General features: G+C 47.6%; 9 protein-coding genes across 9 annotated transcripts; 3 read left to right on the top strand and 6 right to left on the bottom strand.

The window, feature by feature from the left end:
- Positions 1 to 197: 197 nt before the first annotated feature.
- EDB91DRAFT_1142842 (uncharacterized protein) lies at positions 198 to 5,469 on the top strand. Its single transcript, XM_041319058.1, has 28 exons — positions 198 to 585; positions 639 to 704; positions 799 to 879; positions 941 to 1,218; positions 1,278 to 1,336; positions 1,395 to 1,786; positions 1,837 to 1,913; positions 1,968 to 2,012; positions 2,064 to 2,173; positions 2,229 to 2,357; positions 2,405 to 2,501; positions 2,554 to 2,658; positions 2,711 to 2,839; positions 2,895 to 2,983; positions 3,033 to 3,124; positions 3,172 to 3,273; positions 3,356 to 3,393; positions 3,447 to 3,492; positions 3,542 to 3,569; positions 3,627 to 3,721; positions 3,776 to 3,850; positions 3,901 to 4,041; positions 4,090 to 4,265; positions 4,325 to 4,477; positions 4,539 to 4,711; positions 4,768 to 4,846; positions 4,899 to 4,977; positions 5,038 to 5,469. Exons 1-28 carry the CDS (start codon positions 483 to 485, stop codon positions 5,349 to 5,351), a joined length of 3,351 nt encoding a protein of 1,116 aa, XP_041175504.1. The 5' UTR covers positions 198 to 482; the 3' UTR covers positions 5,352 to 5,469.
- A 317-nt stretch (positions 5,470 to 5,786) lies between these two features.
- EDB91DRAFT_1294168 (EXS-domain-containing protein) lies at positions 5,787 to 7,289 on the bottom strand (the record flags this gene model as incomplete). Its single annotated transcript, XM_041324892.1, has 10 exons — positions 5,787 to 6,135; positions 6,195 to 6,318; positions 6,370 to 6,387; positions 6,440 to 6,526; positions 6,575 to 6,648; positions 6,697 to 6,757; positions 6,818 to 6,951; positions 7,030 to 7,106; positions 7,158 to 7,177; positions 7,227 to 7,289. Coding segments are annotated over 10 exons (777 nt in total), but the record flags the coding sequence as incomplete, so codon positions are not given.
- Positions 7,290 to 7,782: 493 nt separating this feature from the next.
- Positions 7,783 to 8,110, bottom strand: EDB91DRAFT_1055776 (uncharacterized protein; the record flags this gene model as incomplete). The annotated part of the gene is made up of 2 exons (XM_041313954.1): positions 7,783 to 7,979; positions 8,029 to 8,110. Coding segments are annotated over 2 exons (279 nt in total), but the record flags the coding sequence as incomplete, so codon positions are not given.
- A 561-nt stretch (positions 8,111 to 8,671) lies between these two features.
- Positions 8,672 to 10,501, bottom strand: EDB91DRAFT_536614 (SPX domain-containing protein). The gene is made up of 9 exons (XM_041327637.1): positions 10,257 to 10,501; positions 10,182 to 10,200; positions 10,080 to 10,098; positions 9,984 to 10,009; positions 9,761 to 9,888; positions 9,611 to 9,700; positions 9,413 to 9,556; positions 9,163 to 9,359; positions 8,672 to 9,104 (listed from the first exon to the last, which is right to left on the bottom strand). The coding sequence occupies exons 2-9, from the start codon at positions 10,193 to 10,195 to the stop codon at positions 8,826 to 8,828; spliced, it is 897 nt and encodes a 298-aa protein (XP_041175501.1). The 5' UTR covers positions 10,196 to 10,200; positions 10,257 to 10,501; the 3' UTR covers positions 8,672 to 8,825.
- A 174-nt stretch (positions 10,502 to 10,675) lies between these two features.
- Positions 10,676 to 11,907, top strand: EDB91DRAFT_536676 (haloacid dehalogenase). Its single transcript, XM_041327638.1, has 2 exons — positions 10,676 to 11,747; positions 11,810 to 11,907. Exon 1 carries the CDS (start codon positions 10,804 to 10,806, stop codon positions 11,728 to 11,730), a length of 927 nt encoding a protein of 308 aa, XP_041175500.1. The 5' UTR covers positions 10,676 to 10,803; the 3' UTR covers positions 11,731 to 11,747; positions 11,810 to 11,907.
- A 2,009-nt stretch (positions 11,908 to 13,916) lies between these two features.
- On the bottom strand, positions 13,917 to 15,214 carry EDB91DRAFT_535985 (t-SNARE). The gene is made up of 8 exons (XM_041327636.1): positions 14,980 to 15,214; positions 14,868 to 14,926; positions 14,722 to 14,818; positions 14,632 to 14,661; positions 14,435 to 14,584; positions 14,271 to 14,377; positions 14,122 to 14,216; positions 13,917 to 14,068 (listed from the first exon to the last, which is right to left on the bottom strand). The coding sequence occupies exons 1-8, from the start codon at positions 15,118 to 15,120 to the stop codon at positions 13,992 to 13,994; spliced, it is 756 nt and encodes a 251-aa protein (XP_041175499.1). The 5' UTR covers positions 15,121 to 15,214; the 3' UTR covers positions 13,917 to 13,991.
- Positions 15,215 to 15,484: 270 nt separating this feature from the next.
- EDB91DRAFT_1329660 (chaperonin 10-like protein) lies at positions 15,485 to 16,909 on the top strand (the record flags this gene model as incomplete). The annotated part of the gene is made up of 8 exons (XM_041325327.1): positions 15,485 to 15,836; positions 15,885 to 15,943; positions 15,993 to 16,067; positions 16,121 to 16,214; positions 16,269 to 16,313; positions 16,364 to 16,623; positions 16,677 to 16,798; positions 16,846 to 16,909. The coding sequence occupies 8 exons, from the start codon at positions 15,485 to 15,487 to the stop codon at positions 16,907 to 16,909; spliced, it is 1,071 nt and encodes a 356-aa protein (XP_041175498.1).
- Positions 16,910 to 16,997: 88 nt separating this feature from the next.
- Positions 16,998 to 19,486, bottom strand: EDB91DRAFT_1055719 (cytochrome P450; the record flags this gene model as incomplete). Its single annotated transcript, XM_041313949.1, has 18 exons — positions 16,998 to 17,037; positions 17,086 to 17,232; positions 17,280 to 17,304; positions 17,361 to 17,447; positions 17,505 to 17,637; positions 17,689 to 17,722; positions 17,771 to 17,832; positions 17,858 to 17,968; positions 18,015 to 18,049; positions 18,102 to 18,246; positions 18,302 to 18,483; positions 18,537 to 18,564; positions 18,619 to 18,735; positions 18,793 to 18,936; positions 19,000 to 19,059; positions 19,108 to 19,142; positions 19,204 to 19,319; positions 19,374 to 19,486. The coding sequence occupies 18 exons, from the start codon at positions 19,484 to 19,486 to the stop codon at positions 16,998 to 17,000; spliced, it is 1,614 nt and encodes a 537-aa protein (XP_041175497.1).
- A 5,065-nt stretch (positions 19,487 to 24,551) lies between these two features.
- On the bottom strand, positions 24,552 to 25,067 carry EDB91DRAFT_1238087 (uncharacterized protein; the record flags this gene model as incomplete). The annotated part of the gene is made up of 1 exon (XM_041321667.1): positions 24,552 to 25,067. One exon carries the CDS (start codon positions 25,065 to 25,067, stop codon positions 24,552 to 24,554), a length of 516 nt encoding a protein of 171 aa, XP_041175496.1.
- Positions 25,068 to 25,478: the final 411 nt, after the last annotated feature.

Below are 25,478 nucleotides of genomic sequence, written 5' to 3'. Positions count from 1 at the left end.
TGCCAAAAACTTGTCGGGTACGCAAGGTATACGAGACGTACTGGAGTTGTGGTGGCCGGGGTCCCCTCACTGAAGACTTGTGATATATTACTGTTCACGTTCGTTGAGCTGTTCCCTTTCAAAAGTCCTCAAAAATCTGATTAGCCTTTCTGAGCATCATATATGAGATAGGATCCTTATCTTTGTTGTGTCACCTTCAAACTTTAGCCCTTGGCAGGTGCATGAGAAGCGCGTCCAAATACTCCACAGATAACGTGTACACCCTGCATTCCGCGAACGCCACGGGTCACCGCCGAGTGATTCTGGCATTATGATTTTTCTTGATGGGTATTCAAGCTTGTTTTGTAAAGCCGTTCAGTGCCCCTACAAGTCAATTGTCTTAAACCTCGTCGAACTTTGCCCACCTTTCCGGACGCTAACTTGCTTCTAACCGGTACCGTCGTCACTCGTGTGTCACCAATCACTGCAGAATTACTGCCAGGATGGCCTCCCCGGAAAAGCAAGTCGTGCACCAGGATGGTGATTCCGTGAATCATGCTGTACGAAAGACGATTTTCGTGGTCGGTTTGGGGATGGTGGGGATAGGTAAGTTAAATGGAGAGTCAGACCCAGCTGTTATTTATACTTTGTGTGTAAAGCGTTTATCGAGAAGATGTTGTCCTTGGATGAAGCAAAACGTTATCGCCTGGTGACATGCGGTGAAGGTAAGCGAATTATCTTAGATACCGCTTGACTCGGAAACCACGGAAATTTATCTTCAAGACAACATTGACATATAACTGACCTGCCACTTGTTAGAAAAACATCTAGCGTACAATCGTGTTGCACTCACGGACTATTTTCAACACCGCTCTGTCGAGAAGCTCTATCTGAATGAAGGTGACATTTTTAATTAAACGACCTATTCACTTACCGTAGACTGACCACTTCCCGAAAACAGTGGAGTGGTATGCTCAACAAGATCCAGAGCGGTTTCTTTTCCATATTGGAGAACAGGCTACCTCGTTGGATACTGTCGCGCATTCTGTCACGACCAGCAAAGGGCGCAGGATAAGTTATGATTACTGCGTTCTTGCTACTGGCTCCGAAAGCACTCTCCCGTCGTACGTTTCCCCGGCCAGGGCTGAGCAAACTCGAGGAGTATTTGTTTATCGAAATATCTCGGATCTCGACAAAATATTATCGTATTCTGAGCAGGAACACGTTAAAGGTGGCTGCGTGCGTATTATACACCTGAAACATGTCCGCGCGGTGGACTCATTTTTTTTTTCACTCAGGCTGTTATCGTTGGAGGTGGACTCATTGGATTGGAGGCCGCAAAAGCGGTCTTTGATCTGTAAGTGACCCTTGCCCATATAAGCCAACTTTCTGCTCACTAGAAATTCACGATCAAGTGAAACAATTTCGGAAGTCGTGATAATCAACCGTCAAGCCTTCCCGCTGTCGCGCCAACTCGACGATGAAGGTGGAGAGATTGTCCTTCGCCGTATTGAAGCAATGGGCGTGCGAGTCTTCACCAGGACATCTGTCAAAGATATCATCGCCTCAGATGGTGTTTTGAGTGGCCTCACTCTGTCAGACGATCAACATCTTAAGGCTCAGATGGTCATCTATGCTATTGGCATCACCCCTCGAGATGACTTGGCTCGCCAGGCGGGCCTCAAGTGCGTTGAAAAGGGAGGTATAGTTGTCAATGACCTGTTGCAGACCAGTGCTCAAGATGTCTATGCAATCGGCGAGTGCGCGAGTTGGAAGGGCAACACTTATGGTCTCATTGCACCTGGTGGTGAGAGCACCCTGCATTCACCTATAGGTTGCTACTGATGGCGTCGCTAGTGGAGATGGCCGACATCCTATCGTTCAATTTCACCCAAGTTGATACTGGTCTTGGTAACTTCAAATCAAGGGTGATGGTAAGTAACTGTTACTGCGTTTGCACCATCTTTTCACCATCATAAAATTGCCAGAACATGCCTGACCTCTCAACAAAGCTGAAATTGATGGGAGTCGATGTAAGTTATGTAGTTCCGCACTTATCACTATTTTCAATCGCCCGATCATAGGTCGCCTCCTTTGGTGACTACTTCGCGGACAGGCGCAGTGCACGGGGTGTCCTCACCAGTAAGGTGGTAGTCGCAGAGTCGCAGGCTCGAGACAAAGCCGAAAACGCGATGTACGTGAACCTGTTGCATGGGAAATGAACCCTCCGAAACCAACTGTAGCAACAGAGTGAAGGAAGGTGAAGTTGCAATCAACACCGTTACCACGCAGATGAAGCACGGAAACCGGCAGGCCGCACTGGAAGGTCCTATTGAATGCTTAACTTATCGCGATCCGTTCTCGTATGTCTATAAGAAGTGAGTCAAAGACAGAAGTTTGTTATGTAACACTCACAGAAGTGTAGATACATCTTCACCGTGGACGGCAAGTACTTGTTGGGTGGCATGATGGTTGGTGATACATCTGACTATGTCAAACTCGTGTCCTTGGTCAAGAAGAAGGTGAATTTTACAAGGATTTTCCCCTAGCAGCCCCGCTGATGCGAAATGGTAGAAAGAGCTAGAGGAACCACCATCCAAGTTCATAATCGGATCAGGGTCAAAGGGTCAGGACGATGGCGCTGACCTCGACGATGACACCCAGATCTGTAGCTGCCACGTAAGTATCCTCTCGTATGTCGCAAATCTCGCGCATCCTAATTTGATTGCAGAATGTCGCAAAGGGCGCGATTGGCGATTCCGTGAAAGCGGGTGTCAACACTCTGTCAGACCTCAAGGCTAAGACAAAAGTTGGTACTGGATGCGGCGGATGCATGCCTTTGGTCACAAACATATTCAAGGTCTCTTAATCTCACGTTGAATCATGAACATCCTGGGTGACTTGAGAACTTATAGGCAGAGATGAAGAAAGCAGGACATACTATGTCGAACAACCTTTGTCCCCACTTTGGTATGACTCGACAAGAGCTCTTCGGCGTCGTGAAGTATGTCTGCGACTTTGTATCCCGAAAATCTAATTTAACTGCCCGCTAGGATACGCAAGTTGAAAACATTGCCAGAGATCATGGAGGCTGCCGGTGTGAAGAAGGATTCGATCGGATGCGAGATATGCAAGCCGGCCATCGGTAGGAAGTAATGTAATGTTTATCTAGGCACTACTCACCCTACCTAGGTTCGATCCTGTCGTCATTGTATAACGAGCTCGTACTCGCACCTATACACCACGCCAATCAAGACACCAATGATAAATACCTCGCTAACATTCAAAGGAATGGTGAGTTCTGTTTATTCACGAATATGCTCACAATTATATCCCCTTTAAAATTAAAATTTTACTTACTTTAATCTTGCGTCAGGTACATTTTCTGTCGTTCCTCGAGTTGCTGGAGGTGAAGTAAGTAAAATTTCTTTTCGTCTTGTGAGTGGAGATCCATTGGTGACATGTAGATCACGCCGGATAAACTCATTGTTCTCGGACAAGTCGCAAAGAAATGTGGGTTGTCGTGCTGCACGTGTTCCACGCACTCACATTATACTGGTAGACAACTTGTACACCAAGATCACAGGAGGGTGAGTACATCAAGCTACGCAGGTGTTACATGTTAAACGCTGAGATTTACGTGCCAGACAACGCATCGACCTCTTCGGCGCTCAGAAGCAAGATCTCCCGGACATTTGGGAGGAGCTCATCGCTGCAGGATTCGAAAGTGGACATGCTTATGGTGCGGTAGAACCTGATAGTTGACTCAAGTTTGTGTCGACCACCCATGATTTAGGAAAAGCCTTGCGGACTGTGAAGTCTTGCGTTGGCACCACATGGTGCCGCTACGGAATTGGCGATTCTGTTGGAAGTGCGTGCGGTTGTGATACTGTGTAGGTATCGACTGAATGTCGTGTACAGTGGCCATTCACCTTGAAGAGCGGTATAAGGGCATCCGTTCGCCTCACAAGTTTAAGGGTGGTGTGAGTGGTTGTGTTCGAGAATGCGCCGAAGCACAGTCCAAGGACTTCGGGTTGATCGCAACTGACAAAGGGTGGAACAGTACGTACTCTCCCACATCGTAAACCCACAGACTTGACTCTGCATCAGTTTTCCTCGCTGGCAATGGTGGATCGAATCCGAGACATGCAACGCTTTTTGCTACAGATGTGCCTCCGTCGAAGGTTGTGCGCATCCTTGATCGGTTTTTAATGTACTATATCCACACTGCCGACAAGCTCATGCGAACTGCGAGATGGGTAGAACAGTTTGATGGCGGTATGGAGGTCTGTCGCAGCGAGCATCGTATTATCTCTTCCACGCTCATTGATTCTATCTTTCACAGCGACTCAAGAAGATTCTTCTTGACGATGAGCTTGGCATCTGCGAGGACCTGGAGAGGGAAATGGGCGAGCTCATCGGCTCTTACGCAGATGAATGGAAAGCTGTGGTCAATGATCCTGCGAGGAGACGTCAGTTCCGTCAGTTCGTCAACACTGTCAGTGGATTCCCGTTTCTGGGTAATACGAGGTACGGTGCTAATGGCTCGTGTACTACAGGATGAACGTCGCCCTCAAACGGAAATCATCAAAGAGCGAGGGCAGGAACGTCCAGCAAACTGGCCGAAACAATTGCCTCCCGCCAAACCAGTCATTGTTACTCCCAAATCTGAGTGGGGGTGGCGAAAATTGGCCACTGTCCACGATCTTATGCCGACTGATGACGCCACCACGTGGGTTCCTATACTCCTTTCTGTTACTTCGCCTGATAAGTCCTCCCCTTCTTCAGCTCTGCCGCCGTCAAGTACGGTGACTCGCAGTTGGCCATCTTTCACATTCCCAGACGGGGCTACTTTGCCACGCAACAGGTACAGTCCATTTTGTTCCCTTTCTGAGCTTATTTTGAGATTACTTTTGCAGATGTGCCCACACAAGCGGGCTTTCGTACTTGATCACGGCATTGTTGCCGACGATCTGGATGGAAATCTCTACGTCTCATGCAAGTGCCATGTGTTATGTGCTTTTCTGCTAGTCTTCTGAGGCTTCCGAATTTCTTTAGGCCCTCTGCACAAACGGAACTTTCGCCTGACAGACGGTAAATGTTTGAACGACGAAGACTTTTCCATAATCCCATTCGACGTGAAGCAAGAAATCGATGATCTCCTCGTACTCCTCCCTGATTCAGACACGTTGGATGCAGTCATCGGAACAAGTAAATGGATGGTCAAACAAGCCTCGGCTGAGCTTGCTTCACGCGGTGGTGGAGAAGGGATCGAAATTGCCGGCGTCGACATCGGTCTATCTGAGAGTGGGTCTGCGTGCTCTGGGGGGAAAAGTTCGTGCAGTGGGGGAAATGCATCATTGGATTGGTGATTCGCTTAATTTGGTGATGTAGTAGGGGACCCCCTAGCCAAGGGGTGAGAGTAGAGGAAGGTTTGGCGGTGTTTGAGCCGGGTTTAGCCGAGAGGAGAGTCGTTAGAGTCATCGGATGCAGTAGCAGACCCCAAGTCTTGGTTGTCCTTCGATAGCACAGTCTTCGGGCATAGCCCACTCCAGTGAGAAGGCTTTTTGTGAATCATGATTAAGATTCATGGCAGTTGTGTCGTTCTTTTGGTCAATCACACAAATGCATTTATACTTCCGTTGAGCCGGTTTGCGAGTTCATGGGGATATGATAGGATACCAGTGCACGATGTCTAGTTGTCCCATGTGGACCTTCAATAATCACATGGTAACTCCCATCATGCACAACAACAGCTGTATCGTTTCGAAATTTCAATGCGCGCCGATAAAACGCTGGAAATTGTTGGCACGCAACACAGCTCGCAGCGGCGGGCTTATGCATACAGCACTGACTCTTAGAATGTGACACGTCTGTGGCATAAAATATCATCGTTTGTCCATAATCAGCATATCGCGACGTCGACCGTCTCTATTACCAGTAGATCATGCACATCTAATTAAGTTAGTACGATTGATGCCTCAAGAGTGATCTATGTTCTTTCTCAGCTGACTCGCAGATTATCTCAACATCCATCCTAAACAGTCTCATCGTCCTCATCATCATCTTGAGGATTGTCGAACGAATACGGCAAGGGAACCTCGCGTATAATTCGGTATTGATCCATATTACCAAGATGCTCGTTCTCGAGACGGTCTGACAGGCATTGAGGCTCAGCGAGTTAGATAACAAAGATATAAAACAAAAATACTGACAGACATTCCACTGTATCCTTCTTAACATCTCCAGTAGGCCAACTATGAACGTCCGGAGAGTAAACTTGTATTGCCAACTGGGTATATAGAAGACCCAGAGAAAACGAATAGAAAAGTTCGTGACCTATAGTTATTGTCTAGAATGAAGCGAGCCACAACTATATATTCTGCTCACCAGGGCAACATAGTACAGCTGCATAGAAGGATAAGTCGGAACATTTTACCCAGTATGAGATAGAACGCACCGGAATATGCGATGTGTACACCAACTCCCGCCTGAGGAGGGGATATTTAGCGCGAGGTTTGCAGATGGACCAGTCCATGAAGAAGTCCTAAGTGAAGCTGACAATGTGACCACTCTTGACTGTTCATCGACTCACCCATGCACACCCATATAGTGTGTAGATAATTGCTGACAGACACCAGAGAACGAAAGTAGTATTGTCGTTGGCTTCTCCTGAAGGAGGTCAGAAGAGAGCAGTAACGCGGGACAACAGCCTACCATCGCGTCTCCAAAGGAAATAACAGAAGTAATACACAATACCCATGCCGTACTTGCCGGCCTACACGTCAAAAAGAGGTAAGCTGTTCTTGAATGCCTGCGTTTGATAGTCAAGACTCACATTGATAAGATGAGTGGGTAACTTTGAATCCCCATAACGTCTGAGACTCTGCACGAAACGCACCAGGAACGGCAACATGGCAAATGCGAAGTAAGCGCCCCAATTTAGTTCCGTCCCGCAGGTGGTCCACGCTTCTTGAACCGCTGGGTCGTATGCAGACGTGAAAATTCCATGAGAGTCTGGTGAAGATGTAGTGGTGTCGAAAGGAACACTAGGAAAGTATTTGGTATAGAAACACCCAACAAAGTAGAGGTTCGAAAAGCTATAGACGAGACTGCAAAACTGATCGCTGTGAAGACTGAGATGAAGGACGTAATAGTGCGGAATTTCAATCACTAACCCAAGCCAGAAATCTGTGAACTGTCAATCGCGTCAATTAAATATTCCCCGTCTCATGATACAAACGTACTTCAACGGTCCATAAACCGCTGGCGCCTAGTCTTGCAATGCTCTTGATAAGCCACCATCGCGAACGACCCCAAAGGAAGTTCTACACATTCCGGAAGACATGTGAGCTAGGATCATATACACAGATGATGCGACCTTGCCGGCATGGGATTGAACATGACAATAATCACAAGGGCAAGCCACACAAGTGGCCAGATGAGCGGAGGACCGACTCGAACGAAAGAGAGCATAAAGCAGTGTGCTAGTGCACATAACAGGAAAGCAGGAAGCTAATGCGGAATTGTATCAATGTACCCCACAGAACGCGAAGGCTACATACCTCGAAATACTCTCGATGGTCAAGTCGAGATCGTACATCAAGTTCTTCGCAAGAAGGTCAGCGTGACGTAGATACACAAGTCAACTTATGCGCACCGAATATGAACACATAGTTGATCCTTTCTCTGGCCCATACGACAAGGTTCAAACCAACGAGCAACGCGAGCAACGTGGGGATAAATAAAATGGAGTAGATGAAAAGTAAGATATCCCATGAAGGTAACAAGACACGGGTATTGTCATGCAGACCTACAAGTGACGTAAGATTTACTGCGGTCATCAGTAGGAAAACATTGCATACATGTCACCAAACCGGCAACCGTCGCTGGTATAGATAACCCAAGCCACACACCCGTGCGAAACGCGCTGAAATGATGGGATTTTTGGGTCGCACCAACACGGAGATGAGTGATGGCTTTCTTCCTGTCACCACGCTCTGCGATAATATGAGGAAAGAGAAAGACCGGGACCTTGGAGCGACATACCAAACCTTGCGGCAAACAGCTCTTCCATCTCTTTAAGCATTGAGCTGACCATTGCGCCAGAGGCGAAGGCCGAGGGCTCGACCTAACCATAGTGGAATTTACTCCCAAATATGTTACGGAAGGGTATCAGAAAAGGCTTACCCTCTCCTTCATATATGCCGCTTGAGCAAGCACCTTTGTAATCTTCTCATACTTCTTGAGAGCTTTGCGGAAGCCAGTGAGGTTCAGTATCTGTTCAATTTGAAACCGCCGATCAATGCGCAACACGATGAGTGATAGGCGACCAGTGGATGTAGTTTGACGCGAGAGTGATGGTCATGTCAAGGCATTAGCATGCAAATGCCGGCAGCGTCAATCGTCAAGATAACCAACATGATGGGATCAGCCACTTACACGGTAATTATTCAGTGCCTCGAGGCCGCTGGACAAGGAAAGTCAGTAAGTGGTTGTTGAAAGGAGAGAAGCAGGCTGGCACGAAGGATCCGCATTGCCAACACGGGGAATTTAGCGTCGATCTTTCCTCGCAATCGGAAAGTAGCGCAGCACAGAGCATGTGGCACAGTTCCCGAAAAACGGCGAACGCAAACGGGACATACCGGTAGTACTCGACAATAGCTTTCTTGAGACGTTTCTTCGCATTCTGGTATTCCTGGGGGCTAGATGCGCGTTTGAAGGACCCACCATTCCCCAGCAGGATATTCCCGTGGGCTTTTGTTGGTGGTGGTGAATGAGTGCTCCTGAGCGATGTTACTTTGGTTGATTCACCTCCGATAGACACAGGAGGCGGCGACGTGTTTTTACGATCGGAAGCTCCTCCATCTCCGGTGGTGATCGAATGGCCAGTGTCCACAGGCACTAAAATCAGCTGGCCGTTCTGTTGTCTGTTTCGATTGCGACAACAATAAATGCATACCTCCTCGACCTGACTCAGAAACTACTAGCCCTGGTTGATTATTGTGCTTGGGGGTATTCGCATGACGGCGACTATGACATTGGTTCAGGGCGGGCAAAGCCACCGACAGGGACAGGTGAGCTCGTGCAGCCCAACTCGGCGTTGTGGTATTTGCATTAGATTCCTGCATATGTGAAGTTAGAATGGCCCAAAAAAAAGTAGAAGGAAACGCTGATACTGACATAGTACTTCTTGCGATGAAGCCCAAGTTCATTGAGTTGCTCTTTGAGCAGCTTACTGCGGTCTCGCATTTCCTTCTCTCGCTCGGCATAAAAAGAGTCGACCTTCTCCAGTTCGGAATCTAATAGCTCAAAAAAATTTGCGTGAAGCGGTGGTAGTAGAGGTAGAAGTGTATGTAAGGCAGCAGGAGCGGCGGAACCTGTTGGTCAACGTAAGGTTTCTGCGCAAGAGACTGAAAACGTCTGAACTGACCTGTATCACGAAAAAAGGGAAATATCGGTGGCGAGTGCGCAGTCTTCGGAGGTAATGGAGTCTCTTGAGACGGAGCTTGTGACAACGAGCCTGTAAGATGATGTGGAGGCGAAATACCAGACAATGTAATGCTGAGCGATGGACCTGTTAAAATTCTCCGTTAAATAGAACTTAGCAGACGATGCTGAGACTGCTCACGTATCTGGCCATCCATTCGCTGGATTCGGGTGGCGGAAGGAGTTGTCGACCCTTCAGCTGTAGCATCATGTTCTGGAGCGACCGACTGCTCTAAAGAGAGTGTTGAGGTGAGATGAGTTGGTAAGAGTTTATTCAGAATAGCCAACACACTGTTATACTGTTCAAGTTCTATGGCTTGTTTATTAACTTGATCAACATCTGTGGTTCCAGTGGAGTTCTGCCTGGCAATCTGTTCTGCACGTATTGCACCAATACATTTCTTCAAGCAACGATAATCACTGCAACAAAACCGTGGTAAGATGACGTTAGTAGAGGTGATCAATCGATGCGTGTATAAACATGTAGAGTCTGCACACGCAGAGCTGAGACGCACATGTATGCCTTTTTCCACTCGGGAGTCTGCAACAAGATTTCATTCAGTACATGCATCACCAATATAAGTCCGGTTAGCCCGAATTGACGGACTGACTTGGGTATCATTAAGGTATCTGCGGTCAAAAAGAAGTCGCACGAGATGAGTACAATTGATGCGTTGCGGTATAAAGGCGTTGGAGGTCGGGATCCGACTCACCGTGCAAACTTCATAGTGACTGTACTGTAATGAGCTGAAGAACTTGATCGTTATGCTGGAAAACGAGTCGCGTACTAGAGAAGCGTATAGGGTATGATCCACACAGAAGTAGAAATTTCTGACTGTGACACAGGTGCGAACGAGTCGATAAAAGGCTCAAGGAACGTGAATTGGAGCCAGCTTTGGCATCTGAGATCTTATGGACACCGAAATCCTGGCAAAAAGCCAAGAATGGATGTAATCGATGACGGTGTAAATTGATTGGTTTACGTCGCCAAAACTGCCGCGTCAGACAGCGGGGGGTCTATGGATGACATGGTATGGCGACAGCTTTTCGGAGCCTGTGGCCGTGGCAAAAAGGTACAACCGCCCAAAAAAAACCTCTGGAACCGTACGGCCAGCCGCTTCTGTGGGTAGCTTTGACCAAATTTTAGTATCCCAATTTCAAAACGGCTGAAGCCCAAGGTTGGTTATCTGGCACTTCTGACGCGTCCAATTTCCGGCACACGACCTCAATATCATATTAAACGTGGCGGGTCGTCGTAAAGCCTTTCGGCCCCTGTAAACTAGTGTGAGATACCGATAGCCGATTTTAGGGCACACGACTCGCCACCAACCATCGATGGGGCCCAAACTCGTATTAACGTCTCACAAAGTCCTGGTCTTTGATGTTTATGGGACACTCATTGACTGGGAAACTGGAATATACAATAGTCTCAAACCGCTCTTCCCAAAGGATACTCCAAGAGAGGAGGTGTTGAAGAAATATGCTGCTACAGAGCTGGATCTTCAGATGAAAGATCAGAGTGTAGCGTACTCGAAGATCCTCGATCTCGCTTGGATGCGGCTTAGCGGTCAAGCTGACACGAGTCTTGGTTGCGGCGGAACAGCTGCAGTCACAGAAGCAGGGGAGGCGATTGGCGCATCTAGTTCAGCGGTTCCTCAGCAAGATTTAGATGCGGCTTCCTCGATGCCACTCACAAGTGATACTGACCGCTTCGGGGCTTCCATACACACGTGGCAGCCTTTTGAAGACACCGTCCAAGCCCTCCACAGACTCAAGGAGCACTTTGCGCTAGTCGTTCTCTCCAACGTGGATAACAGAAGTTTCGATGGCACACATGAGTTGCTGAAATCTAAAACTTACGAAGCTCACGAGGGCAGATACCCAACCGTGACCCCAGACTCCCCCTTCTCACTCATCCTCACCGCTCAGCAAATTAATGCGTATAAACCAGATTCAAGGGCGCTAGAGACTGCACTCCAGCAAGTGTCGTCTGCGCCACACTCCCACTTTCCGCATCCCAGCCCTCCCTGGGCCGTGGAGTCACACGACGTGCTTGTAGTAGCAAATTCGCTTCTACATGATATAGAGCCCGCAAATCTTCGCAACCTCAATAGCGTGTGGATTTCGCGCCATGAGAAGAATTCCATTGGAGCCAGAGCCGATATGAAGGAGCAAGGCTTGTGGACATGGAGGTTCGAAACCTTAGGTGATCTGGCAGATGCGGTTGACCAGGAGGTTAAAGAAGCGGGTGGCGCTTTATAATTATACATTGGGCTTAGGTGCGTAACAGTCGTAGTTATTCCTCTGCTTACGAGTAATATATATTTTTCTCAAACAAGAGGGTTTGTTATCGTTGGACCCTTTGGCTGGATGTGGTGTATGAGTATGAATGCGGCGGTGGTCGGGTGTAGCTGTGCCATGCATCTAGTCCGAACGCCGGGTTGAAAGAAGTTGAAAGATTTTTGATGAGATCCAGCGGGCTGACTGGACGCTAAAGGATTTCTCGGAAGACAATAATGAGTAGAGTCAAGCGACTTGCAACATGAGGAACAAATGATGGCTTCCATTGATAGCAAGCAGAGCTTCGCAGCGATAGTACATGATCGAAAGAAGTTTGAGTTTGAGTCTGCTCTGCAAGCAAGGTTGCCGGCGTCATGTTTGATTTATTATTCGACCGCTGGTTGGCCCGAGACAATATTAATCCGTTTCACAGCGGTGTGTATATAATATAACTACAGCCACCTATGTGACAACGCCTGAGGCCTGAGGCAGCAGCTGAGCCCTGAGCCCTTGCTAAATTTACCTATTTCTCTTCCTCAGTTTCAATATTCTTACTCCTTTGATATGTTCAGATATTACGTATAGTAGGAACTTCGCCAGCTCCTCGGAGGGATTCGGTAGCGTACTAGTCAGCCAATCAACTTCATTCCTCGTTCCCCGTGCAGATTGAGTTCATCGTGATCACAATGGACCAACTAAGGAATTCCCCAGCGTCACCTTCCATTTGTCTTTGCTCGGCTCCCTTCGCAAAGCTCGTCGATACTTAATCAGCCAAGGATTTCTGTCAAATCTATGTGGAAAACCTCATTTGTATTGTTCTCCGGCCAAAGACCGCTGAACCCCCCCAGTTTTTGGACTTCTTAAATTTCCGATGCAAAAGTATTGCAAATATATATTGTCGTCATCACCTTCGTTCCTACGTATGCGTGGAACTTCGTGCATGGATCGATGGATGAATTTATGGATGAATTTCCCCAGGCTCTGGTGTTTCTCAGCTAGAATCAGAGGGTTCTTTGCAGCATTCACTGCGTTCTGGGCGAACGTGGATATCATGTGGCAAGATAGATCGTCCGTATGTCACTGTGAACCGACGGCAACGTGCATCATATCATAATCCAGCACGCCGTACAAGTCAGACTTTCTCTAGACTGGCTAGGTATGGGATTTTGTGGGTTGTTCTGCGGCCCAGTGGTGCCCTAATGACTCATTTCGAGGACTACGGGCCATCATGGCGCCGGCCCCAGAACGGAGTGATTTGAAATCCTAGATTTTCGTCTTAGTTTCGAAACGTCTCGCACAATCTAGAGTCCATGTTTTCCACAACGCAGACCGATTCTGATAAACAGTACTTGCGTGTAGCTTTCGTCGCGGAGTTTGGAAGTGTTTAGCTATCTAGAACACCTGGTTTTAATCTGGAACTTCATTTGAGAAGAGTCCTCGACTTCGAGAAACTTAAATTCGACTCGATAACCCAACGTTGGGGCGATATCTCTGACGAGTCTGTACGTAGGATAAGGATGGTAAAATGGACAAACAGCAACTTGAACTACGGAGGAACTTCGATATATGGATTTTACATCCAAGTAGAAACGAGAGGTAGTGACGAGCGCTCAACGTTACAAGACTGATATCACAGCAGGTTACAACCTACTAGGACCAGTCCCTTGAGTTTATCGTCCCAAGCTCCTCGGGGCTTCTCCTTGATATGGTATACTTAGAAGGAACGGTTGTCTTCCTTCTGTTGGGGCGTATCGAGCCGACTTCGTACTAGCTTGCTTGATAGTGCCGAGGCCATGTATGAATATAATTGTCAGAGGAATTGGACAAATCGAGAACCATAGTTACTTAGACCTTGAAGTGGCGGCTGCCGATATGCAAGTTCGGGAGGTAATTGTTCACATTGCAGTGCAATTTGAATGGGAACATGCGTGATGCGGAGGATGCAGTGGCTCTTAATCTCAATTGAGGAAATCCGGAAGTCGCACTTCATCGAATCGTGTCATGCTCGAAGTAAACTGGTCACAGCGAGGCGGTTCCACCCAAGTCTTATCCGCCCTCGCAACTCTGAGCCTATGACTCACTGCTCGGCCTAAAAGCGCAATTCGCTGCGTGCTTTCGCCCTTCTTGCTGATTGAACCTTCAGCCCATTTTATACTAAGCACGAGTGTTGAACTTCCGCCAGCAAGGATGTCGCAGTGATCAGCAGGGTAAGACTAGGGTATCGTGCGGAAATCCCGCGGCTCCTACAAGAGAATAACCGCCAATAATAAAGCAAGCAGCACCACCACTAGGATAGTTATACACCACCCTGACTTTGTTTCTGTTCCGAGAACATCAGTATGTCGCAACAACACCAAGCCAACACAGACTTGCCTTCTGTGTCTCGTACAAATTTCTTCATCCTTCGCATTGCATTCGATAGCTTGGAATCTGTCCGCTCTACATTTGCCTCAAGATCGTCAAGCATTCTGGGCGAATATCTTAGCATGAACCACTGAGGGTAGCGAATAAGCATAACTCACTCAACGTGCTCGCCAATCTCATGCCCCATCAGGCCCGCTTGTTGGGCAAGGGTATTCAAGGTTCCTGATATTGAATCCATGGTACGGTCTTGCTCCTGAAGTAACAACTTTGGCAAGTTTGGCAGTCCGTCTCCATCTTATAAGATGAACAAATGAAAACATACTTGTTGTTCTTCCTGAGCCCACTTTGCCTGCTCATCATCATGCTCTCCTGATTGCGAGCTAGGTACTTGTTTTAACGGAGACCGTGAACCACTGGGCAGCGATGATTGTGACTGAAGGGGAGTTGATGGTGATTTCCCTGCAGATGGCAACTAATGACCTATCAGGAACTGCATATCTGTTAGAAAAAGTTACCCACATTTCGCCCTTCGACGTCCGCCCTCATACCCTGTCCTTAGGTTGGTCATCTGAGTCAGGGTGTGCGTGCTTCAGGCTCCCTGTGACGAACCTCGATTTCACGACGTATACGACCCACATATTTCCGCCGCTCAGAGACCTCTGCATCATCCAGTCCAAAATATCTAGGTCCCGTGTCCTCCACCATCCTGCGAAAAATACTCAGCATCTTGAACACAAACTATCATCCCAACCCACGTGACGCTGTCTTCCAAAGCCTCCAAGTCTGTTTCCAGAGCGGCAAGCGTAGCTTTCAACTGCGCACCGGTGTTAGCTTTGTGTTCGAAGAGTGTGTTAAGGAGAGCCTCACTTCGTTTCGGGCCAATACGAGCTCTTCACTCCCTTCCCGAGCGAGGCTGCGGATTCGCAGGAACGAAGAGCGTAATGTCGACGCCGTCTGGAGCGAAGATTGGATCTCCTGCTGGACTGTATGATATGGGTCGGTCGACATGATACGAATGAGTGTCACGGCTCTGGTATACGATTACTTAGCACCGAGTAGTCGTTCAGTCCGTGGTGGTCGACGTCTGCCAAAACAAGGCACATGATATACTGGATTGGTATTACTACCCGATTTGGTGGCTGCTCTATTTGGAAGTAAGTTTGCAGTGCTTCAAGGCAGAGAAATCTAGCCCGGTCGAGCTGCGATGAACTCGTTCCAGCGCAGTTCTAGGCTTTTCTGGGCGTAACCAAACTGATGTCATATGACAGTGAAGAACAAGTCGGATCATAGTCAGGTCTTGCCGCGAACCCCTTTATATACCGCGATCAGGAGCCTTCACTGATAAGTATATTCCCACTCAATCATTACAATCATGGAGAACATCCCAAAGACACAAATCGCTGCAGTCGTGCCGTCTCATGGAGCTGCTCTTGAAATCAGGAAGGATCACCCGGTCAAGCAACCTTCTGACCTCGCCCCGGGCGAATGCCTCGTCAAATTGTTCTGCACTGGTGTCTGCCACACAGACTTGCATGCCAGCAAGGACGATTGGCCGCTTCACGCCAACACACCTCTTGTTGGCGGGCATGAAGGTGTAGGGGAGATCGTTGCCATTGGGGAGAACACCAGTGAATCTCCTGTGAAGATCGGTGACCGCGTCGGCATCAAGTGGCTTGCGTACTCTTGCCTGAACTGCGAGCAATGCCGCAATGGACGAGAGCAAAGTGAGTTGAGCGATTGGACTTTGGATAAATGATTAATACTACATTCAGACTGTCCCAAGGCAAAACTAAGCGGTTTCACCGTTGACGGGACATTTGCACAGTATACAGTATGTCAGCCCTAGCATGCATTCTAGAATGTGTCGCTGACTTTGATAGGTCTCCTACGTATATCATGTTACCCCTATTCCCAAAAATTTAGACAGCAATGCTGCAGCCTCGGTACTCTGTGCGGTAAGGTTATAACCATTCCACTCAATTGTCATTCACTCACATGCTGCATTCAGGGAGTCACCGTGTACAGAGCTCTCAAATACAGCCACTCAAAGATCGGCGATTGGGTTGTCTTGCCTGGTGCGGGCGGTGGACTCGGTCATCTCGGTCAGTCCCGCTTGTAGCTGATATTAACTGGCCAACCACTGACTTCATGAGTAGCGGTTCAATATGCGGTGGCCATGGGCCTCCGTGTCGTGGCGATAGGTACATCAACCCACTCATACTTGTGAGGAGACTGATATCGTTGCATTCAGACACTGGTAGCGAGAAAAAGAAACTGTGCATAGAGCTTGGAGCCGAAAAATGGATTGATTTCCAAGAGGCAAAAGACATTGTCCAGGCTGTCCGAGAGGCATGTGGTGGCGAGGGAGCACACTGTGCAGTCGTCACCACTGCAAATTCATCTGGTTATACTCAAGCTGTCGATTACCTTCGACCTGGAGGAACGCTGATGGCGGTAGGGCTACCGGGTGAAGCAAAGCTAGAGGCGTCCATCTTTTTCACCGTCTTCAAGGTAGGTAGGTCTGTGAAGAACAAGTGTACTGTTGTTCATTCAGGAATTGTCAGAGCATCAACATCATTGGTTCATATGTTGGTAATCGTCAGGACGCCGTTGAGGCTCTGGAGATCGCATCGAGTGGCAGGGTTGTAGTGAAGTACGAATGCAAGGGTCTTTCTGACCTCAAGGAGTGAGTAGATGACAATTGTAAGGATCCGTAACTGACGTGATTCACAGGGCCTATGACGCACTCACACAAGGCAAAGTAGCGGGCAGGATAGTCTTGGAGATGCCAAAGTGAAGAGTAGTCGTAAGTCACTCGTACAGTCAAACCAAAGCTCAACGTATATTGTGTTGTATCTCGTGTATACTATTACCAAGTCTCCTCTTCAAATTCTTCGTCTGAACACCAGAGGAAGGCGGGTTGGTCTAAACAGCATCAGCTTGTCACCTTTCAGGAGCAGACGTTTAACGTACGCTAGAGTGAGCCGACTTCGCGCGTCAAGTACTCTCGTCTTACGCTGCTCAAATGTTTCACCAGCAAACTGCGGCTCATCCTTGACTGAAACGGTATATCGCGAAAGTACAACGGTCAGAACAGCCGTTCCCTCCGTTTCCGAGAACCTGAACAAATTCAAATGAATGACCAAGACCAATGTCAATACGCTCACTTTCGTCCCACACATGCTCTGTAACCTTCATTGGTTTGAGCGTCTTCAAGTTGTTTCCAAGCAAAGCATCAAGCTACTTACCACTACTGAAGGGGAGGAATGCGTCCCGATTCCAGTCACCCAAAAATCGCTCAGGTTTAAACGCGTATGGATCTTCCCAGTACTTAGCTGTAATCATGCGTCAGCTCGCTATTGCACCTCTTTTCCATTTGGCAATTATCTTACGGTTATAATGAAGCCCAGATATGTTCAGCGCAAGAGCAAATCCTCGAGGTACAGCGACCGTTCTCTTCGTCCCGTGGGCATCTGTGAGGGTGAAGGTCGTGTCTTCCGCGTTTGACTTTGGCACGGTGGAGACCTGCACCTGAAGTGAATAAATCGCTCAGTGATATCTGCTAGACCAACATACAGGGGGGAATATCCGTAGTGTCTCGTTAAACACGCTGCCACAATGTCAGCCCATGGCCAAGTCGACCCAGGGGTAAACTAACGCAGACGAGTAGGCCAGTGACGGCATATCATCGTAAGTCTGTCGAAAACATTGTAAGCCTGACTGTGTAGCTATCTGTGGTTCATACAGGAAGTCTTCCATCAGGTAGTACTCGTTTGATGTGCTGGTACAATTCCTCTTGCTTTTCGGGATATAAAGCCAACAGTCCGAACGCAAAAGCCAATGTATGTGCTGTGGTCTGTGAGCTGTCAGCGTAAGGGAAAAGGGTTGAAGGGATGGATTACCTCGTGACCCGCGAGCAAAAGTATGAAAGTATTGCCTGCCGAACAATGTCGCCATGTCCTGCTGCAGTGTCTGAAATCGTAGCTTACCGATTAGTTCGCTGTCGCTTAGCTTTACTTCGCCCTGTGACAATTTTTCATCGTCATTTGCTGCCAACAAACTAGATAATATATCGCTATTATCTTCTTGGTGCTGGGACCCTTGACGTTCTTGAATCATCTCAGTAAGGTATTGCTATAAAAAAAACTGGGTCATTAAGATGTGAAGTGTTCAGCATACTAGTACAGACATGCAGTTCATCGAATGCAAGTCTTGCATGCCTAAAACGTTTAGTGAGTCCCATGGCCCATGTCGGTACTAATAATTTAAGGTAAAGGTCTTGTGTCACTGTGTGGAGGGCATCTTTGAAAGTCAGCTGGTGTCCGAGTGGGATCACAGCGTCCTCTTTCCAGGATATAGGGCGGCCAAAGCCTGTAATGAGTTCAGTATCGACAGTTACTTGTTGATAACGCTGAGATGCTCACCTGCAGCGCCGATCACGAACAAGGCGATCTAGCGATTCGAATGAAATTAAAGAAGCGTGTAGGTGACGTCAAGAATTCTTACTGGCAAAGTCAAATCTACGGCGTGATTTACAACCACCTCATCTCGTCCGGCCCATACTGTATCAAAAAGATCGACCATGATCTGCATTGTTGTCTCTAAGACCAATCTGTTATTCCTCTTCAAAATTGTAAGTTAGGATAGCTCCAATTTGACACATGGACACCAGTCACGAACTTCTGAAAACGCAGGTGCGACAATCTTGCGGTAACGCTTCCATTCGTCGCCTTCGGAAGCAACAATATTTCTTCCGAAGAATGTCAAGGGGGTATACTGGTCTAGAGGTTTCGGGAAGCGCGCTCCACGAGACCAGACAATATCCTTTGGTATGATCGATCAATTTTTCATCATGCTATCAAGGTCGACGTAGACAGCACCACATACCTTGATTATATTGACATCTGCTATCCAAAGCGATCCCGTCGCTTTAGGCCAACATGCCACCTACATCTATGAGCCTCTGACACAATTATGGTTTCGCGCCCAACTCACAGCGGAAATTATATCGAGGCCCCCCTCTGCGAAAGCTTCCATAATCTACGTTAATCGGGGAAAGGAGACCAAGAGAGTTAAAGACATTCGACGTACGGGTATGCTTCAGCAGCCAAATACAATCATGACCTAAGGTCAACCAGGGCGTCGGTGGAAGCATGTTTGCGATCACAGTTGTTGAACTAAGAATTGTTCGGTATCCTGGCAGGTGGCTGCATGGAACAAGTCATTCACATTATGTAGTTCGATGAAGCTAGCCAACTCACTGAATGCTCCCGAGTAGCCGCCGAAAGTCCAAGAAGAGCTTCAAGGAGCGAAGTGCAGCCACAGAACCCACTAATATTGCAAGAGTCGCCAACGACAAGCCGGAGACAATCATACTTGCAGGAGCGTTGGAAATGAAGACGTCGTGAGCGAGAAAGCGCAATACATAATATAGTATACATAGACCTGCTATAATGTTAGTTATTACCGCGGGCTTCGTGGCACCTTCCGACAGCTTCCGACGGATGGCAAATGGGATCATTGCGAAAGTCTATCATAAAATAAGTACGTGTTGCAATTCCACGTCACTTGTAAGATCCTGAAAATCTGACCCAACGGAAGCTCATATGGATGACTGACTTGCTTACAGTGGTACATAATAATGAGGCCAGTCAAGAACAAGTTAAATATCGGTCCAGCTTCGACTGGCTCGAGAGTCGGTGACACGATCTATTAGGTTGGGCTAGGCCGGGCGTTAGCTCGGGATGGGACGCAAGCAGGTGGAGCCGCTCACCCAACGAGCCGGAACGACCCGCGGCTCAAAGCTGCGTAGCCCAACCAAAAACGTGGAGGCGATGGTCAGAGAGACGTGGCATTAGCCAAATGCTAGGAGGAGATTTATTCAAATGCGCAGATGTAAGTCTCGTATGCCAACGACTTCCATCGGCCGGCGATCCGAACTATTTCGGGGTTGACTTTCTTTGCCAGATAGAATGAAGCGCCCCCTAATAATATTAGTGCTGCCGAAGTCCGGTTCGGTCCGGTTCTTGAGGGTGTTTTGTCGAACCCAGAACCGAACCTTCGGTCCAGTTCAGGCAGGAGGCCGAACCTTGGACAGGACCCCCGCGAACGCGTTCACAAGGGTTCGGTTCAAGTTCAGAACCGGTTCGAACTCTCGAGCCGTTGGCAAAAATCTCGTGAAGTTTTTGGGGTCTGAATGCAAAGATAAGGTGCCCCGAATCGTTCCATGAGGTGTAACAAAGAGTTCTTACCATAATATGCACAGTTGCTCTGGTGGTAACGGAGTAAGCACTCGTGGCGAGTCAGCATCTAGCACGCTTCGTTTGGACTTTAGGTCCCGGCCAAAGAGCTGCAAAGAATACTCGGTTGAGTATCAAAAGAATATTCGGTATATCAATGTACCACAGCAAATTCCTCGTACATCGAATGAATTTCCATTTTATGGAAGTAAGCGCTAGTGTTGATGGCGGCAGTGAAGTGATCAATAGCTTCGTTGTAGCACGTGTCATCCAAGGCAATGCTTCCAAGTTGGACATGTAGATATGCCTGATGTGCGAAGGGTAGAATCAGTTCCAGCACATGGACCTGGGCATGATTGAGTGCATGGTACTCACTTCTACGATGTGGCAAGCAAGTAGATCGGCATCAGGACATGTAGCCAGCTCTTCGACGCGCTGCATTGCCTCTTCATGTTCATTTGCATTGAACAGTGTGATGGTCTGAAATTTGCAAACTGCGACTGTGGATACACGTGTTTTATGATCTTCAAATACTTGAACAGGTATGGTGCTCAGAATGAGCTGTGCCATTTTCTGAAGGTTGACGGTAGTGACATCATGGAATCGGGCTGGAGATGTTTTTAATAGATATTTTTGGCAAAACCAAAGCAAATATGCGCAGATTATATCCAAAGACAAAGTAATGTAAAAGCATCAGCATCACGACGTCAAACAACAATAAATTGCAGGAGAACTCCAATTCTGATGAAGCTTTGTAGGTCTCACAACTGTGATAGTCGGCAGATAAACACTTGAAGGAAGTCTTGCATCTCTCCAAAATGGTGGTCACCCGCTGTACGAGCTTGACTTTGTGATGGCTGTTTGTAATTAGATGCAGTCGGCAAACGAGAGTTACAGTATGCTTCTAATATTTATGCAGTATCGCCATCCCTCACCATTAGCGTATGCTAGTCAGCCAATTAGCCTAGTACTAGTAGTAATGCATAGGATTGCGGCTTTCTGGCCATACAGGAGGGAAGTTCAAGTTCTGCTCCAAAGGTCTCAGCTCTATAAAGACATTTTATACATGGATTCAGCATACGAATTGAAAGTGGCACCGTACATCCTATCTACTTGTGTGTGAATAATGAAATAGGCAAGTCCCATACAACTCTCAGAGACCTCGGGGAACTGAAGCCGTCGCTATTGGGAAGTGCGCCAAACTGACCAGTGGGGATTGGCTGAATAATGATAGGCTGAATGTCTTCCAAGTTCATTCGCCTGTCACCAGTGGTGTCAGAGATAGTGCTTTTCGCATGTCGCGACTTTGCAGCGATCTGCAGAACATTAGTACTCCTAAATGTAGATCATGATGAGCTAGGTAAAACAATGTGCAGATGAAATTTACATTATGAAGGGGAGACTCCTCACGGCCTCCGAGAATGCTGGAAACATGTGTGGTTGGTCATACATATGGTCCAGAGCCGTCATGATAATGTCATTCATTGGCGCTGGTTCCAGGATATTCACAATGTCAATATCGGTGTCCACCTTGACCTCGGCCTCAACTTCGTTCCTGACCCCGGCCTTGGCCTCGCTCTTGGTCTTCTTCTTCCTCTTCTTCTTTCCATCCTTCATGATGAGAAGTAGAGTATGGTAAATCTGATATATTGACACAACTTCTGTTAATTCAATACAAAAGGATAAAGGGAGGAAAGACTTGCGAAAGTCATTAAATTTCCAACCAGGTGTTGTGCTAAACAATTGAAGCTTGACAGAACCTCTTCTGGAAAAAGGTCACCGATCCTTCCGTCGCGTTTTCCATCCGATAACCCTTCGACGGGATACAAAAGGGACACCCACAGAACTTCTCGAAATATCTGGTGACTTATGAGGTCTGAAATCGCTTGCTGGACCTGGATAACAAAACACTTGAGGTCGAATTAGGCTAGTTGGTCTCCAGTCTCTTACCTGAGAGGATTTGCCTGAGTTAAACATCAGAACGAAGGAGATAGCCTTCTGGCTCATCTTGGTGGCAAAGTCAGGGTGTGCTGACATCACGCCTTTCAGGACTTTTCCTAGGTCCGATTTAGCACTGGAGAACGACTTGGCCAGCTGCTCAAATTAGTTCCTTGGAGGAAGCAAATGCAAGGACGAGAGAAAACATACACTTAAGCGAAGCACAGGCCATCCGACAGACATGGTTTCAGTCTTTGAGATCTTTGCGATCACTGATCAAACTGTAAGATAGCGACTCATAATGTAGTGTCCAAGATGCAAGGCGCCTACCTGGTTGGGACTCCATGGCCTCATAGGTCTTTTGAGCCATGTCTAAACTAGTGAGAAAACAATTCGTTATCAAACGTCGCGTGTTCGTCGCAGAAATTCGAAACGGGTTTCCAGAAGCTCCTGTCCACAAACCGCCAACAAACAGGCACTTTGTGAGTGTAATGATTCGATTCCAGGGTGACCTCCTCATGAAATGAAATATTTGTGTGCGTTTCACCCTGTCCATGGTACTGATGGAGTCTCTCCACTCTAGGCTGGGAGGCACGACCTGTGGTTGCTCATAAAAGGCCAGCTCGAGTTGTATTTCATTTGTTTCCTCTAGAGTGAGTTGCTCGTCAACACCGCTTGCAGAATAGCCAGTGGATTGGTCGTAGAAGTTGAAGTCACTATTTGTAAAATCAGTGCAATCCAAACCTGGCGCAGGCATGCTAAAGGTAGGCATCTCCATAGCATATGGAAGGACTGGATCGGCAAAATCAAAGTGCTCAAGGGGCGAATGTCCCGATGGAAATTGCATAGATGTGCTAAAGGTGGGTGTCTCTACAGCACACGAATCAGCGACAATGAGACACTTGGGGGGCAGATATCCCAATGGAAATGGGGCATGATGTAATTGTACTGATCCATTCAACTCTGAAAGCTATTAATGTGACATGAGAAGCCATGTACAACCACTACTAAGGAACAAAACTCACCAACCATGAAGGGAGAGCTAAACCTTTGACACCTGGTCTGCAACAGGTAGAATTGATCGACTGGACATAGGCACCACTCTCCACCTAAGTTTGTACTTGCATAAGTGAACTGTCTGGGGCGGCGAAGTTCTCACCATTGTCGCAAATAAATTGTGGATATAGTTGATATCCCCCTCGCCGGGGACAACTAGCGTTCCAACTTGTAGAAGTACATGAATCCAAGGCTGATCATCCTTGAATATTTTGTCACACTACGAACAAAACAACACGATGAGATAATTAGTGATTTGAGGTAAAACTCACATAGATGGGGTAGATGTGGTCGTAGTCGGCCAGGTAACCAATGAGAATGAATTCTGCCCCAGTAAAAGTGACAAACGGATGCTGAAATTGCAGGTTAAAAGGAAACAACGGCTGATGGACGGTGACAAACCGGTTCGCTCTAGAGGGAAAAATTCAGTGGATGGTTCATAGTACAGAGTCTACCTACAGCGAGTTGTATGAGGCAAAGGATGGAAGTGCATTGTGGCATGTATAGCCACACATTGGACATTGAGGGAACGCTATCCATGATCAGGGTAGTAGGCAAGTGAATTGACAACAAATGAAGGCCGGTCATTGATTATAAGACTAGCCATGGATTACCAATGGCCAGAAATCATGGATGGTCAGAAGCGAATAGCTAGGAATGTGTGGTGGGCAGGAGCGGTGGGCAAGGCGGTGGGCAGACGTGGTGGGCAGTCCATGAGTAATTAAAATTGTGCCCATTGAGTAATGTAACACATACTTCACATTAAGGCCGGCCAGGAAATCAGATTGTGCTGTAGTGTAACATTAATTTTCGTAATCATAATTGAGGGTGCAGTCCATGAATATCTCACCTAGCGCCTCGACAATCGATTCTGTGCTTGCATTCCTTTCCGGCCCAAAAAAACACGGCTCCTCGATGCCAAGGTAATCGCCCTCTTCATCCTGTTCATCCCGCTTTCTGTCAGGTGGTTGGGTGATTTCCGTTGGGTTGTCTTCAATACATTCGTCTTGCACCTGGGCGCTTGTCTGGCCGGCATGTTGTGGTGTGGAGTTACGAGCTTCTAAGACCCCCGCACTATGTGAGTAAACGTGCCCTACCCTGAGGCCAAAATGAAACCTCATGAGGGCGTCATGAATCAGAATCACGATCAACAAAACTAATAGAGTTGTAAAATCAGCAGACATGGCCAAAAACGGACAGAATCACTCACCTATTAATGTAGTACTCTTTCCAATCGTGTTTATCTCCTGCTACAGGAGAAATCCCATCATTCAAGTTGCGCTGGCCTCGAGAGAAAGCTGGAATAATATGACATGCCCTCAGCACAGCACCCGGGTCCACGAAGCCGAATGCTCCCAGATTCGCTAGAGGCAGGAAATGAACACAGCACAAATTATGCGTTTCCCATGCATGGTCTTGTACAGACTCATACCACCGCATGAAAAGGAACTCTGTTTGACGAGATTCATACACATTCCCGGCGCGAACAATGTTGATGTGGTGTATACCGAGGACCTTGGCATAATGGTAGTGACCATCGCACCCATCATCATGTTGGAGCAGCATGATGTTGCAATGAGGGGTTCTCGGATTGATGACGTCTTGAGCCCTTTGAACATCGTAAGTTGTATAATTGAGCCTCACCAGGTTGTGGTGATAGATTCTGTTATGTTTAAAGAGAATGGAAGCACGTTCTTCAGCGGTATGGGTGGCTTTCTCCATAGAAGGTCCAGAAGCTCCCAGGCCAATACGGTCCAGAATATGGTCTTTTAACCGTGGCAGGAAGTCCTAAGACGCATGTCAGAACGACAATGAATAAATTCTAAGAAGGTCAGCTATCTTCATAGCAGGATCTCCTGCATGACTGCGAAGGTAATGACCAACTTCATCGTAAAGCTTCTCGCTTTGGCCGATGTGGTGGTGTAGCCAGGGATCGCTCATGGTTTCATTTGACTCTGCATGAGAAGCCCGTTGTTGCTGTTGTTGTTTAATGCAGCGCAAGCGCATTTGACGCCGCTCAATCTGAGTTAGCTGTTGAACAAATGCTCTGTGATCAGTTCGGCGGTATCTACCCTTCGGCATGCGGTGCTCCAACTCCCCCTAATAGCAGTTGAGTTAGAGGGTGGACGGGCA

Source organism: Suillus paluster, assembly GCF_016628075.1.
Source record: "Suillus paluster strain FC165 chromosome Unknown EDB91scaffold_40, whole genome shotgun sequence".
In the NCBI taxonomy this organism is placed as follows: Eukaryota; Fungi; Basidiomycota; class Agaricomycetes; order Boletales; family Suillaceae; genus Suillus; species Suillus paluster.
Note: the sequence above shows the minus strand (reverse complement) of the source record. Positions and strands in the feature narration are given on the sequence as shown.

Excerpts from the sequence above, each read along its gene's own strand:
- EDB91DRAFT_536676 (XM_041327638.1), top strand. The coding sequence starts at position 10,804 with ATGGGGCCCAAACTCGTATTAACGTCTCACAAAGTCCTGGTCTTTGAT.
- EDB91DRAFT_1142842 (XM_041319058.1), top strand. The coding sequence starts at position 483 with ATGGCCTCCCCGGAAAAGCAAGTCGTGCACCAGGATGGTGATTCCGTG. Across the intron at positions 2,659-2,710 it reads CCCAGATCTGTAGCTGCCAC|AATGTCGCAAAGGGCGCGAT; the intron begins GTAAGTATCCTC and ends ATTTGATTGCAG. Across the intron at positions 3,570-3,626 it reads TACACCAAGATCACAGGAGG|ACAACGCATCGACCTCTTCG; the intron begins GTGAGTACATCA and ends TTTACGTGCCAG.
- EDB91DRAFT_535985 (XM_041327636.1), bottom strand. The coding sequence starts at position 15,120 with ATGTCGACCGACCCATATCATACAGTCCAGCAGGAGATCCAATCTTCG. Across the intron at positions 14,585-14,631 it reads CGGACGTCGAAGGGCGAAAT|TTGCCATCTGCAGGGAAATC; the intron begins GTGGGTAACTTT and ends ATAGGTCATTAG. Across the intron at positions 14,069-14,121 it reads ATTTGTACGAGACACAGAAG|AAACAAAGTCAGGGTGGTGT; the intron begins GCAAGTCTGTGT and ends TTCTCGGAACAG.
- EDB91DRAFT_536614 (XM_041327637.1), bottom strand. Across the intron at positions 9,889-9,983 it reads GAGTGGAAAAAGGCATACAT|TGATTATCGTTGCTTGAAGA; the intron begins GTGCGTCTCAGC and ends GTTTTGTTGCAG. Across the intron at positions 9,701-9,760 it reads AGAACTTGAACAGTATAACA|AGCAGTCGGTCGCTCCAGAA; the intron begins GTGTGTTGGCTA and ends CACTCTCTTTAG.